The sequence below is a fragment of the Salvelinus alpinus genome, chromosome 7, assembly GCF_045679555.1.
Source record: "Salvelinus alpinus chromosome 7, SLU_Salpinus.1, whole genome shotgun sequence".
Classification (NCBI taxonomy): domain Eukaryota; kingdom Metazoa; phylum Chordata; class Actinopteri; order Salmoniformes; family Salmonidae; genus Salvelinus; species Salvelinus alpinus.
In genome coordinates, this window is record NC_092092.1 from 9,916,073 (window position 1) to 9,929,858 (window position 13,786).

General features: G+C 43.4%; 1 protein-coding gene and 1 pseudogene across 1 annotated transcript; one reads left to right on the forward strand and one right to left on the reverse strand.

Moving 5' to 3' along the window:
* Positions 1-666: 666 nt before the first annotated feature.
* Positions 667-6,218, reverse strand: LOC139580432 (large ribosomal subunit protein bL27m-like). The gene is made up of 4 exons (XM_071409096.1): positions 5,524-6,218; positions 3,128-3,256; positions 1,458-1,525; positions 667-1,209 (listed from the first exon to the last, which is right to left on the reverse strand). Exons 1-4 carry the CDS (start codon positions 5,561-5,563, stop codon positions 1,003-1,005), a joined length of 444 nt encoding a protein of 147 aa, XP_071265197.1. The 5' UTR covers positions 5,564-6,218; the 3' UTR covers positions 667-1,002.
* Positions 6,219-9,179: 2,961 nt separating this feature from the next.
* LOC139580285 (crossover junction endonuclease EME1-like) lies at positions 9,180-13,700 on the forward strand (annotated as a pseudogene).
* Positions 13,701-13,786: the final 86 nt, after the last annotated feature.

A 13,786-nucleotide genomic window follows, 5' to 3' on the forward strand; every position in this document is an offset into this window, starting at 1 on the left:
TGTGAATTCAACTTCAACAACAAAACATCTCACCATGTCATTGGATTTAGGTTCAAAGTTTGGCGAAAGACAAATTCCCTTACGTTGATGACTTTTTTTCAAATTGAATCAGTTTTACACATTGATTCATTTTTTTGTTGTTGAAATAACATAGAAACATTGATTCAACCAGTTTTTGCCCAGTGGGATATCTATTTGGAGTTTTGTTATTCTCCAGAATGTGAATGGGTTTTACACTAAATTACAAGTCAACACCCAACGTTTCTTGAACCAGGGTCATCAACACGAAATTATGTGAGGTAGTTGGCTATAAGATAACGCATAGGCTGTGAGTTAATGATTAATGAGAGTTCTTTAGAATACACAGTGCTGCTAAAAAGTGTGATATTACTTCACTCTGCTTCGTAGGTTCTTTAAAAAACAAAACGTTTTTACATCAGCTCTCCGTGGTCTGTATGGAGAAAACAGAGGGGAAGCTTGAGCCTTGAGACACCCTGTGGTTACTTCAAGAACTATAGACCACATTCACACTTGATACAGGGGTGGTTTTAGATATTGATATTTTCCCAAACGATACTAAAATATTCCCAACAATGAAATACCTTTGGATACACAGGAAATTGTTCTCTTAACTAAGCTTAAAATTCCAACAACAGACTGCTGATGTCATGATTATATATAAAACTTTATTGGATGGAATGACATAGGTATGTCTTCTTAAAGCACAACAAGTCATAAAGGTGCCTGTTGAATAAACTTTCGACCAGTCACATTTCCAAGAGTGCAGGATCGATGACACCGGTCACCACAGCAACACAGGAAGCTCTGAGGAATTCCCTTGGAACATCCAGAATCCTCATCACGCAGTAGCTCAGTTCCACAACATTCACGACAAAGGAGTCCGCTGTTGAACAGAACCTTTCAAATCCAAACTGCCCAGTCCATAGAAAGAGTAGGGTTTGTACTTCCACAGAGTGGAGTAGGAATGAGAGTCATCAGTCTTTAGAACATGCCAACCAGTTTGAATTTGCCCTCCTGTTTATTGGGCACTATGTTGATGAAGGTCTTGTAGAGTACAGTTCCCGTGGGCAGCTTGGTGATGACCTTGAAGGTCTCAGAGCTGCGTGGGGCTGGAACATACACCTCCTTAGTGAACCTGACAATGCCGTCCTCCAGGGCATACAGGGTGTTGTTGGTTCCAATCCCCACCTGAGAGAGAAAGAGAGAGGTGGGGAAGAGAGATTAGTTGACAATCAACCAGCCACCTACAGACATTTGAACGCTTCCAGGGGTGTACTCACTAGGAACCAAACGAAACAGCGAGGGACCTACCTGAATTTGTCCTAATAGAAACATAGTTCTTCGGAGTAAATGGTTTCTTTTGAAAAACGTTTTGCTATGATGTCCAACGAATGAATACACCCCAGGATATTAACAGTGACAGTGTGAAACCTTACATGTGCTCCTGGTTGCCACCTCATGAGCCTCTGTGTTGCTAGGATGTTGCCAGCATGGACAAAGTTCCCTGAAGATGGATGACAACAAAACAGAAGAGTTAGTTAGATAATGCAAACATGAAGTGTGTAGGATCTAATGTTGTCACGATACCAGTATTGCGATACTTCGACACCTAATTTTCCATGGCAAAAAGATAAAGCAGAATAAACACTTTGGACTTTCAAAAACGACTGTATGAAAGTGTGTGTGACAAACTCAGCAAAAAAAAAGAAACGTCCCTTTTTAAAGGACCCTGTCATTCAAAGATAATTCGTAAAAAATCCTAATTGCTTCACAGATCTTCATTGTAAAGGTTTTAAACACTGTTTCCCATGCTTGTTCAATGAAACATAAACAATTCATGAACATGCACATGTGGAACGGTCATTAAGACACTACAGACGGTAGGCAATTAAGGTCACAGTTATGAAAACTTAGGACACTAAAGAAGCCTTTCTACTGACTCTGAAAAACACCAAAAGAAAGATGCCCAGGGTCCCTGCTCATCTGCGTGAATGTGCCTTAGGCATGCTGCAAGGAGGCATGAGGACTGCAGATGTGGCCAGGGCAATAAATTGCAATGTCCATACTGTGAGACGCCTAAGACAGCGCTACAGGGAGACAGGACAGACAGCTGATTGTCCTCGCAGTGGCAGACCACGTGTATCAACACCTACAGGATCGGTACATCCGAACATCACACCTGCGGGACAGGTACAGGATGGCAACAACAACTGCCCGAGTTACACCAAGAATGCACAATCCCTCCATCAGTGCTCAGACTGTCCTCAATAGGCTGAGAGAGGCTGGACTGAGGGCTTGTAGGCCTGTTGTAAGGCAGGTCCTCACCAGACATCACCGGCAACAACGTCGCCTATGGGCACAAACCTACCGTCGCTGGACAAGACAGGACTGGCAAAAAGTGCTCTTCCCTGAAGAGTTTTGTCTCACCAGGGGTGATGGTCGGATTCGCGCTTATCGTCGAAGGAATGAGCGTTACACCGAGGCCTGTACTCTGGAGCGGGATCGATTTGGAGGTGGAGGGTCTGTCATGGTCTGGGGCGGTGTGTCACAGCATCATCGGACTGAGCTTATTGTCATTGCAGGCAATCTCAACGCTGTGCATTACAGGGAAGACTTCCTCCTCCCTCATGTGGTACCCTTCCTGCAGGCTCATCCTGACATGACCCTCCAGCATGACAATGTTAGTCACATGTCTGTTGTCTGTGGAATTTGTTCAGTTTATGTCTCAGTTGTTGAATCTTGTTATGTTCATACAAATATTTACACATGTTAAGTTTGCAGAAAATAAACGCAGTTGACAGTGAGAGGACGTTGCTTGTTTCTTTGCTGAGTTCAGTGTGAGACACAGTGTGTGACATAGTGCTATAGCTTGGAAAAGAAACACGTGATTCTGGGTGACAAAATCAGATGGTTTTTTTTCCAACATTAGGACTGATTTCCTCAAGAAATGTAGTCCGATTCATGTTTTGTTTCCTTGCCACGATACCTCTTGAGTATCGCGATACTGGTATCGTGACTGCCCTAGTAGGGTGAAAGACATAACATGCACCTCACAGAGATGTCAGCACTAAGCATACTGACAAATAAACAGCATTAACGTAGCTACCATCTGTTTTCTTGAAGCCATATCTGCGACCAGGGCTCTTTCCACCGAGGTTCTTGCTGCTACCGCCTGCCTTCTTGGACGCGAACCGAACCCAGTCCGCAAGAGAGGACTGGCAAGGGAGCAGAAGACCTGCAATTTCATTGAGTTAACATTGTAGTTTGGAAACATTGTAACAGTTGTAGCAAGGGGATACAATGACTGTCTGGCTTGTATAATGACAGTGGGCTGTTCAATGCCATTTGTGATGCTCAAGCAATGCTAGCAACTTCTTTCCAATGTAGGTAGCTAGTTGTCGGATACACCAGCTGTAGTCCCAACATGACCAATCTCTCAAACTTAAGGCAGCATTCTGCCTTCTCCTTAGTTCTCAGGCATTCGTTTCACCCACGACTGCCTCATGTGAACTACAATCGAAAACATATGGCCCTTAACTTTCATCAGTGAGAAACAATCCTTCAAATAAAAGATAGTTATTGTAGCAGTTGTGCACTGATCCACAGTTATGGAGCCGCCATCCGACGAAAGTACACTTCCTGAGTTACACTTACACACAGGTGTTCAGAGCATGCTAGATAGCTAATTAGAACAGGAGGTCGGCTCTTGGCTTCTGTCTGTTTTCTGTAAACAAGTGCTGTAACATGGAGATATGGCCGTGTGGGAACACTAACCCTATCAAGGTATGTATCAATTCAACTTTTTTTTTTTTTTTTTAACCATACTGCAAGTGATGCATGTTAAGATCCCCGACGCTCGGTTTTTACATTAACAAAACTACCCCGTACAGAAGACGCCTTCGTCCAATGACTTATGTATAAAGTAATGTAACTGAGAGTCATGATCAAGAGCTAGACGTGACCATGCAATCCAATCCCTCGACAGCATGGCCACTATTACATATTACTATTACATATTATTACATAAACAAAAAACAAAATGTTCAAATATAATTTTAAATCAACATTTGTGATAACCTAAACTCCTCATGTCTTTCATCTAATAGAAGGGGCCCTGCTGTCCAGGGATTGGATAGCATGGTCATGTCGGGACGACACTAGTTATTGATAAGCCAAGGGGGCTTTACAGCCTCCCCTTAGGGTTCTCAGTTGAAGGTATGGACCCCAGCTGGCTCACTGTGAATTACAATCTGGACGCTCTGTTAACATTTACAAACAAACGTTATTAACCATCGCTTGCGATACAGTTTTGGACACCTTTGGAACTTAACTATAATTTCAGATAGAAAGAATTAGGGCTGGACGATATGGTCAAAATATCAGATCCCAGTATCTTTAATAAATTGGATGGAGTTTCAAGTTTTTTAATAATAAAAAGTTCAACATTTTCTTTATGAGTAGTGGGGTGACCCTAGGGTGGCAACACATATATTCTAAATTATTTCAATGGGTCTTTCTCCATTCTGATTGTTTTATACTGTTCAATTCAACCAAAAATCAGGGTAGCCCATCAATGTAAATAAGAATTTGTTCTTAACTGACTTGCCTAGTTAAATAAAATGAAAAAATGAATACAAAAGATACACTTACTGTATGCAGTTCAGAAAAGTTGCAAAAGGCTGTTTTCAATTACAGCCTCCAGCAGTGGTATGTCACCCTGTGCTCGCATTTCCATTGGACAATTCCATTTCATATTTTCAGCTGGAAGCAGGCGTTTGTCAAAACACAGCCGGGTGCGACTTTGCTATGTGTATCTTTTGTATTTGAACAATTCTCTTCTATGAAAGTTATGTTCCCAAAACCATATTGCAAGCGAGGTGTATTTGCGTTTGGACAGAGGGTCGGCGCGCCGGGCATAATCCTTGGGCAGCATATAGGTACGTGGAATGCCTCAATCTATTACACTATTGCAATTTGAGTCATAAGGGCAAGGACTACACCAGCCGGTGATAGTTAGCTAACTAAATCCAGAACGAAATAGCCAGCAGATCCGACCAGCTTGTTTACAGCTGCACAACATTCCTGTGTATCTCAATCCAAGGATGAGAAATGCGTTTTACTCGGAATTGTCCCATTATTCTAACTGTTACACAGAAGATTAAATTGTGTTAAATTTTCTCGGTGTAACAGTTGGGATAATGGAACAATTCGGACTACAACGCTTTTCTCATCCCTGAATTGAGGTACATTTTTCGACCCATATCTCTCGCCGGCTCCACGGTGTCTTAAAATACTGTATACACAGGAATGCCGTCTGACCCTATTGCAGCGTTAAGCAAGCTGATGACAGAGAACGAGCGATTTTGCTATTGTCATGCTAGCTAGCGTCAAAAACACGTTATCCAGCTAAATAGCTTTAAAATAAATACGCGTCATTGGCGTATATTAGTCTAAAGACGAGGTTTTAATTAACGCACATAAATGATGATTTGAATATTTTACCTGCTCTGGACTTGAACATCAAGGACGCGAGCGCAGCCATCTTGTTTTACTAGTTACCAGAGCCGCAAAGTCAAAATGGTCTATATAGTAACAATTCATGAAATCAAAAAAATCGATTTTTTTTAAATTTAAGGTTAGGCATAAGGTTAGCAGTGTGGTTGAGGTTAGGGTTAAAATCTGATTTTAAGAAAAAAATTAGAAATAGGCGGGGTTTAGCCTTGACTTTGTGGCTGCGGTTACTAGTGACGACCTTGTGTCACATCAAAATCCTCCCGTCAACCACCACACCCACGGAACCCAAAATTGTAATGGCTAGCATGTCGAGATAAATAGCGAATTACTTTTATTCTTTTGAAAAAAAAATATTGAATACATTATACAATAATGGTTTAATAACAATGTGAGTAGTTAGTTATTTTAAATTACTTTGACAGGTAGCTAACTATTAACGCTAGCTAATGTATTGGTAGCTAAACGTTACTGTAGCTTGCGAGGTTAGTTTTTACTTCGGCAACATTTCTTAGGTAACGTTAATTAGCTAATGTAGCTAAATGTAATAGTATGGCATTAGCCCAGACTATAATACGTCGCGAATGTCACTGTTACAATAATTACTTACAAGTTATTAACTATATAACTAGCTAGCTGCACGACGACGAACCCGTGTATATGGGCTAAGAATGGCATTATAGCCGAGAGACCTTCTTCTTCGATTAGATTTAACGGCGGTTGGCATCTAATAAATGTTGCATTACCGCCACCTACTAGACTGGAGTATAACTCCCTTATACTTGAAAAAATAAATAAAACAAATACCCTACCACCTAACACTACACTCACAAAAATAAATATATCATAGTCCACTATTTAAATATATTTAGTCCTACTTCAGGCCAACAGCCTGAAATGATGGGACACCACCACTTAAAACACCCCATAACTCTTCTGATGTCAAGTCTCGCACACCCAAATACCTCTCTGCAGCTGCCACCACAACCTCTATTTTCTGCGATTTACTTCCCATCCCAGCAGTACAGTTGATTACTATTGCTATAAATGCCAAAAATTCAATCTTACTGGAACGTATATCACTTGTTGGTTTATCCCTCTGTACTGGTACAGCTCTACTACTCCCACCACTCCTTTCAGGATCCCTCCCCCTTGACCCATCTTTATGTACTTTCTTCACTGCCTCAGCATATGAAAACTTCTGCACTACTCTAACCCTGGAAACCTCAACCTGCCTCTCTCACACGGGACATTTCTGATCCCCAGCCCCATGGGCACCACATACCACTACTTTCCCCAGGGCTACACATTCCTTTGTCTCATGCCCTTCTGCACACTTCTCACACCTAGGAACCTCCCTCCTACACACTACTGCCACCTGCCAATGAGCTTGACACCTGTAACATCTTAATATATTCGGCACAAAAGCTCATACAGGATAACTTATATATCCTAACAACACTTTGTCAGGCAAAGACTCATCAAAACTCAAAAGAACAGACAATAACTCTTCAGTTTCACCACTCACGCCACCCTGTCTGCGTCGCACAAAACGTTGAGCATCAAACACCAGGAATCCGCCCCTTCAGTTGGTCAGCTTTCACATTTACCGCTATCCCAGTAATCACTCCTTTCAATGGCGCCCTTTTCTTGAGAGCAAAACAATTCACATCTCCACTTTTTTCAAAAACATCTTTATCTTGACCCTCGGTGCAAGCCTCGGGCTCTGAGAACTTCACCACACCTACCACCTCCGATATTTTGCCCTCATTCACTTCCAGTTCTCCTCCTGTCTTCAGCTCATTCAGCTTATACTTTCTTACCATTCTTCTTTAACAAACCATCTCCCTTTTTTTCTGCCATTTTTAACTGACTCAAGCTCAACCTCTTCCTCCCTCTCTCTCGCTCAGACCTCCTCTGCCTCTCTTTTTTCCTCCATTCCTCCTCCGTATTCCAAGTATAAGCCTCCTTATGATAATACTGCACTTCTCCTTACATACATCTTGTTCTTGCCTTGTCAAGGGACGCCATTTAACCGGCTGTCACAATCTCCGTACAATCAACATGAACCCCTCGGGATGTAGCCCTCAAATCAAATTTTATTGGTCACATACACGTATTTAGCAGATGTTATTGCAGGTGTAGCGAAATGCTTGTGTTTCTAGCTCCAACAGTGCAGTAATATCTAACAATTCACAACAATACACACAAGTCTAAAAGTAAAAGAATGGAATTATGAAATGTATAAATATTAGATTGAGCAATGTCGGAGTGGCATTGACAAAGATACAGTAGAATACAGTATATACATATGAGATGAGTATGTAAGCAGTATGTAAACATTATTAAAGTGACTAGTGTTCCATTATTAAAGTGGCCAGTGATTCCAAGTCTATGTATATAGGGCAGTAGCCTCTAAGGTGCAGGGTTGTGTAACTGGGTGGAAGCCAGCTAGTGATAACTATTTAAGTCTGATGGCCTTGAGATAGAAGCTGTTTTTCAGTCTCTCGGTCCCGGCTTTGATGCACCTGTACTGAGCTTGCTTTCTGGAGTGAACAGGCCGTGGCTCAGGTGGTTGATGTCCTTGATGATCTTTTTGGCCTTCCTGTGACATCGGGTGCTGTAGGTGTCATGGAGAGCAGGTAGTTTGCCCCCGGTGATACGTTTGGCAGACCGCACCACCCTCTGGAGAGCCCTGCGGTTGCGGGCGCTGCAGTTGCCGTACCAGGCGGTGATACAGCCCGACAGGATACTCTCAAATGTGCATCCTGAGGTTGAAGAGGCGCTGTTGCGCCTTCTTCACCACACTGTCTGTGTGGGTGGACTATTTCAGATCGTCAGTGATGTGTACGCCGAGGAACTTGAAGCTTTCCACCTTCTTCACTGTGGTCCCGTCAATGTGGATAGGGGCGTGCAGCCTCTGCTGTTTCCTGAAGTCCACGATCACCTACTTTGTTTTGTTGACGTTGAGTGAGAGGTTATTTTCCTGGCACCTCTCTCCCAGGGCCCTCACCACCACCCTGTAGGCGGTCTCGTCATTGTGGGTAATCAGTCCTACTATTGTAGGCCAGTGCATCCCACTTGTAAAAAAGAAGCCTCGAGAGATCGCTAGCGAGCACTGTTCTTACTAACATTGTCCGCTAAGCAGAACTACAACATCAGAAGAACAGCACCCGATAGATGTTTCTCGAGGCTAATATGGCCAGAGAGGAAGGCCAATAAAGATACTATTTTGTATAGCATATGCCTTTTAGGCCGTCTCAAAATAGAACACAATAGATTGTAAATTAAATTTGCATGGCCAATGGTACCGGCAATATAACACCATCGTTCTGATTTTAACCTGCTTTTGTAACAGTATATGTAACAGTATAACTTTAAACCGTCCCCTCGCCCCGACCTCGGGCGCGAACCAGGGACCCTCTGCACACATCAACAACGGTCGCCTACGAAGCATCGTTACCCATCGCTCCACAAAGGCCGGGGCCCTTGCAGAGCAAGGGGAAAAACTACTTCTAGGTTTCAGAGCAAGTGACGTAACTGATTGAAAGGCTATTAGCGCGTACCCGCTAACTAGCTAGCCATTTCACATCCGTTACACTTTGTCCATCTACAGTCAGTCTCATCTGTCTGAGACCGGAGCCACCATGGGCAGCTACAGTGACTCCACTAGTGTCCTAGACGAGGATCTCCCTGTGTAATACTTCCTGCAGCCCGGCCGTAGCCTCAGCCGAGCCTCCCAGAACCACATAGACCAACCAAACCTGGTGGTCCTGGACAGTTCCGATATAGAGATCCCCATCTCCTCCTCCCCCGTCTCCGCCTCAGAGGGGGTGGTAGGGAGGCTGGTGGTTTAGGCCTGTTGGCACCGAATGGTCACTCAGAGTCCAAACCTCTATTCACCTCATACCAGAGCCTAAACATTCACCGTAGGATGGAGGAAGGTGGAGGTGAAGGACCAGACTGGGATGACCGAGAGGAGGCATCTCTCCCTCAGCTATGGCCCCTGCCAAAGCCCTTCTCCAGGGCTGGGAGTACCTCCAGCTCCCCTGCTAAGAGGAAGCCCTCCAAGAGGACTGCTGAGAAGATCCAGGCATCCAGAGAGAAGGCGCTGAGGAGGAGGGAGGCCCTGGAGAGACAGCAGGGGAAAAAGGAGGCGCAGAGGCTAGAGCAGGAGAGGCAAAAGGCAGAGAAGGCCCTGGCGGAGGCTGTGAAAGCACTGCGACCAGAGGAGTGTATCAAACACATAGTGGTGGCTGTGGATCCAGGTGAGTGGAAGAGAGGCCGTGGCTGTAGTTCCAGGTGGGTGGAAGAGTGGCCGTGGCTCCATTCCCTACCTTTCTCCCCGGAATGTGCACTTGTAAACAAAGGCTACACAGAGGAGTTTCCACCATATTTTAGTAGTTTCACATTTTTACCATGTGTGTGTATCCGAGGCCCACACAGTGATGCAAGTACCTGTTGATGACTTCATCAACCTGATCCACAGCTACAATATCTGCGCAGGGCGTTGCTATGGTTTGATTCCACTTCGTGTTTCTGCTGACGAGCTGGAATGTGCAAGTTGGGGAGCAATGTCAGCACAGCAGTTAATGGCCATAGGTTTATTCACACACATACACACACATGCCACACACAAACTTGTGTGGCATTGGATTTATGTAAACCAATATGCTTTAAAATCCAGCCCGCAGGTGGTTTAGAGTAAAATAATATATTTTTTTAGCGGTGGGAAAATTAACTCGATACACTTTCAAATGACTAAAACCAAATCGAAACTTGGTAGAAATTAAAACGGACCTACATTTATACAGTTTCTTGACTGTGTCCAGCACACTAATAATCACTGTAATTATTAGTCAGGTAGTATGGAAAATTCCATAAAAGATGCATAGAGGACTATCTTTTGCAAATTTTGATGGCGTGGAAATATAACACATTTTCAGTGCAGCCCTCTGTACCTCGTTGAAGACTGAATACTGCCCTAGGGCAAAATGAGTTTGACATCCCTGATTTACACCATGGATATTACATAGTTTTTTTTCTAAAGTTAAATCGCAAAACTTTTTGCAGGTATTTTTTCTATTTCATATTAAAGACAATATGGCATCATACACAGTGTGACATTTCTTCCCTATAGACATCGACAACAACAGTATTCAAATATGACATTTCCTATCTACAGACATCAACAATGACAGTATTCAAATATGCCAAGAAAGTGCTGTAAGATAATGTCATATTGTTGAGTATACTTTATTTTAAGTCTAGGAACAAAAAGAACAACCAAAAAAGCAGTCACACAATGATCATGTAAAGTATTTCATGCTAAACCTCCATAAAAAAGCGGGGCTGTGAACAGACGGGTCCATGACCTGGGCGAGCAGGGCTGTGAACAGACGGGTCCATGGCCTGGGCGAGCAGGGCTGTGAACAGACGGGTTCATGGCCTGGGCGAGCAGGGCTGTGAACAGACGGGTCCATGGCCTGGGCGAGCAGGGCTGTGAACAGACGGGTTCATGGCCTGGGCGAGCAGGGCTGTGAACAGACGGGTCCATGGCCTGGGCGAGCAGGGCTGTGAACAGACGGGTCCATGGCCTGAGCGAGCAGGGCTGTGAACAGACGGGTGTACCTCGGTTGTATCTCAATGTACAGAGGAAGTGAGAGTTAGAGTGATTGCCGGGGTTGGTTTAAAGGAAAGACTGGCCTTTGATCATCATGGTGATCGTGCTCCTGGGGATCTCCAAAACGAGTTCCTTGGATAAGGCTGTATAAATGAACGGGATATAACCATACTGTGGAAACTGAACCATTTGTTTCTTCACTTACGGTTCCACCCTCACACTGAATCTTGCTAGCTAGCATAATTAGCTGTCAGCTGGTCGAGATGGCTTGTTCTCAGAGGTGTGCAGTTTCAGCTTGTTTGTATAGCTAAATAAACCTAATATAAAAGCTAGGTTTTAGCCAAAGTTTAAACTGTTTCACGTCTCCACTAGTTACTTTGACATTGTTCAAAGATGTTATTTTCCACACAAGCTCAGCCATCCACATAGAGATGTATGTGCAATTATTGAACTGTGAACATTTTCACACTGTGAGAAATTTTACAACACGACTTCACAATCTGAACATGATTGGGAACATTTTCAAGCTGGGAAGATTTTTTACATGACATATGGCAGAGCCATTCACCTTTGCAACCAAATTAGTTTGCTGTTCCCGGTCACAACCATATTTTTATGGTCACACAAAGTAGTCAGCTGTGAATTTAAAATTAGTAGCCTAGCAATTATTTACATGCTCCAGTTGCATTTGCAACCAAATATTTTTTTCTGTGCAAATTTATTATGAATGGATTAACGGTTTAGCCTAAAGATTTGATCTAGGCTTTTTTGTTTTGTTTTACCGCTTGTCAAGGTGGGTTTCTGCTAGTTGAGTATATTTACGAATACAACTGGTCATATAATTGTTCTACAAATGTGTTGAATGGAATTCTACACTCTGGTTATACAGTAGGTAGTGAAGTTGGCAGTTCAAGGTCATGGTTGGATACACACAAACTCACATATCCATTTTTCTTTGGCATCATTGCATTCATTCCAAACGTTGACACTTCAACAGACATGGCTTTATAGTCATTTAAGTTGGCCATTCTGTCTCTGAGAGAAAGGTATCCTGACAATATAGTATAGTAAATAGAACAAGATAAAGCGATTTAATTGCAATGAATGTATCACACAAGTGTTAATACAGGGACCCGCTACATTTTGGGCTATCCCTAAGAGATGCCTCAACTATCATTTAAAGGACATCAACGTATTCAAAGAAAGTACCTTGTCTCATAACTATTCATTATTAAAATACAGTAGTTCAAGCAAACAGAAGATAATCCAGGAAACATTTACAACGATTAGAAAATACACTGTGGCCAGATGCTGCCCTCACTCCCTTTATGTTATCCAGTAGCAGAGGGGTAGAGGTGCAGACTGTAGCCCCTCTTTGACCTCCTGGAACTTGGGTCTGCAGGCTCCCCAACCCTGGTGGTTATAGACTTGGATAAGTACTTCAGGTGAGGGGCCTGGAGAGGAAGATTTGGTCAGCATCCCAAAATGGCACCCTATATAGTGCACTACTTTTGACCAGGGCCCATAGCGTACTGCACTATATAGGACTCTGGTCAAAAGTAATGCACTATGTAGGGACTATGCAACAGTCCCCTTACGGGGGTATTTATAATAGTTTATAAAGCATTAAAGTGTTACCATTTCAAGTAAGTGTAAGGGAGGAATAGTGTTTAGGTGGAAGGGGTGGGAAAGGGGACTTTTAGCTATCTCTTGTAGAAACATCAAACTGTGTCCCATAAAAGTCCACCATTTTGCAAAATAAAATAAAAAAATAACAGCTTGTTTTGCTTTTAGATCCCAGAAGTCCCAGAGCCAAAAGAAGCAAGCAGCAGGAAAGGGGGCGGGGGAAAAAGAGGAGGAAGAAAGATGGCGGTGAGGCACTGCCCTCGCAAGGTTTCTCGAGTTGAGGTTGAGGAGGTGGGTTGACATCATTAGCAGCTGATGATAGATAACATCTTCACAAAATAATTTAGTCATTTGATAATATAGTGGAAGGGATTATTTTTGCAAATACTATAGGAGCAAGTTTTGAGTCTTTGAAACCAACTCAACTATGGGCCATTCTGGATTCGACTTACTTGAGCCACGAAAGGACTTGGGGAACCTGTTTAATCATGAATCACATACCTATATGCACTTGTTCACTCCCATGTCCACTTGTATGGAGTATGTAGTAGGACACTAATGTGACACCTGGTCCAAAATCCTTCCCATCAGGCTGTGGTGCACCTGAAGCTACACACGGGGAGGGGGGGGGGGGGGTTTCCAGGGGGACGGGAAACGTATCCAGGTGCGTTTCCTGTCTACCTGGAAGGAATTCGCCAACCAGCTTCCCCATCCCAATCCTAACCTTAACCATTCAGGTAGGCAACGGAAAACAGACCTTAGATCAGTGTTTAAGGGCAACTTCCTCCTTCTCCGGCAAGGCACCACCCAAGGACTTCCTCCTGTGTCGGAGCAAGGCATTCTGGGTACAGTCGGATACCTGGAATGGTGCGTCTTGATTGGAAGAAGCATCCCCTGGCCTGTGGCTGCTATAAAATAAGGTTTTCCATTGATTCAATAAACTGAGGCATGCCACAATGCTCCATTCTCACGTACACGTCTCTGCAAAAACTACAGAGACAATCC

Excerpts from the sequence above, each read along its gene's own strand:
- LOC139580432 (XM_071409096.1), bottom strand. The coding sequence starts at position 5,563 with ATGGCTGCGCTCGCGTCCTTGATGTTCAAGTCCAGAGCAG. Across the intron at positions 3,257-5,523 it reads GATGTTCAAGTCCAGAGCAG|GTCTTCTGCTCCCTTGCCAG; the intron begins GTAAAATATTCA and ends ATGAAATTGCAG. Across the intron at positions 1,526-3,127 it reads TGGCTTCAAGAAAACAGATG|GGAACTTTGTCCATGCTGGC; the intron begins GTAGCTACGTTA and ends ATCCATCTTCAG.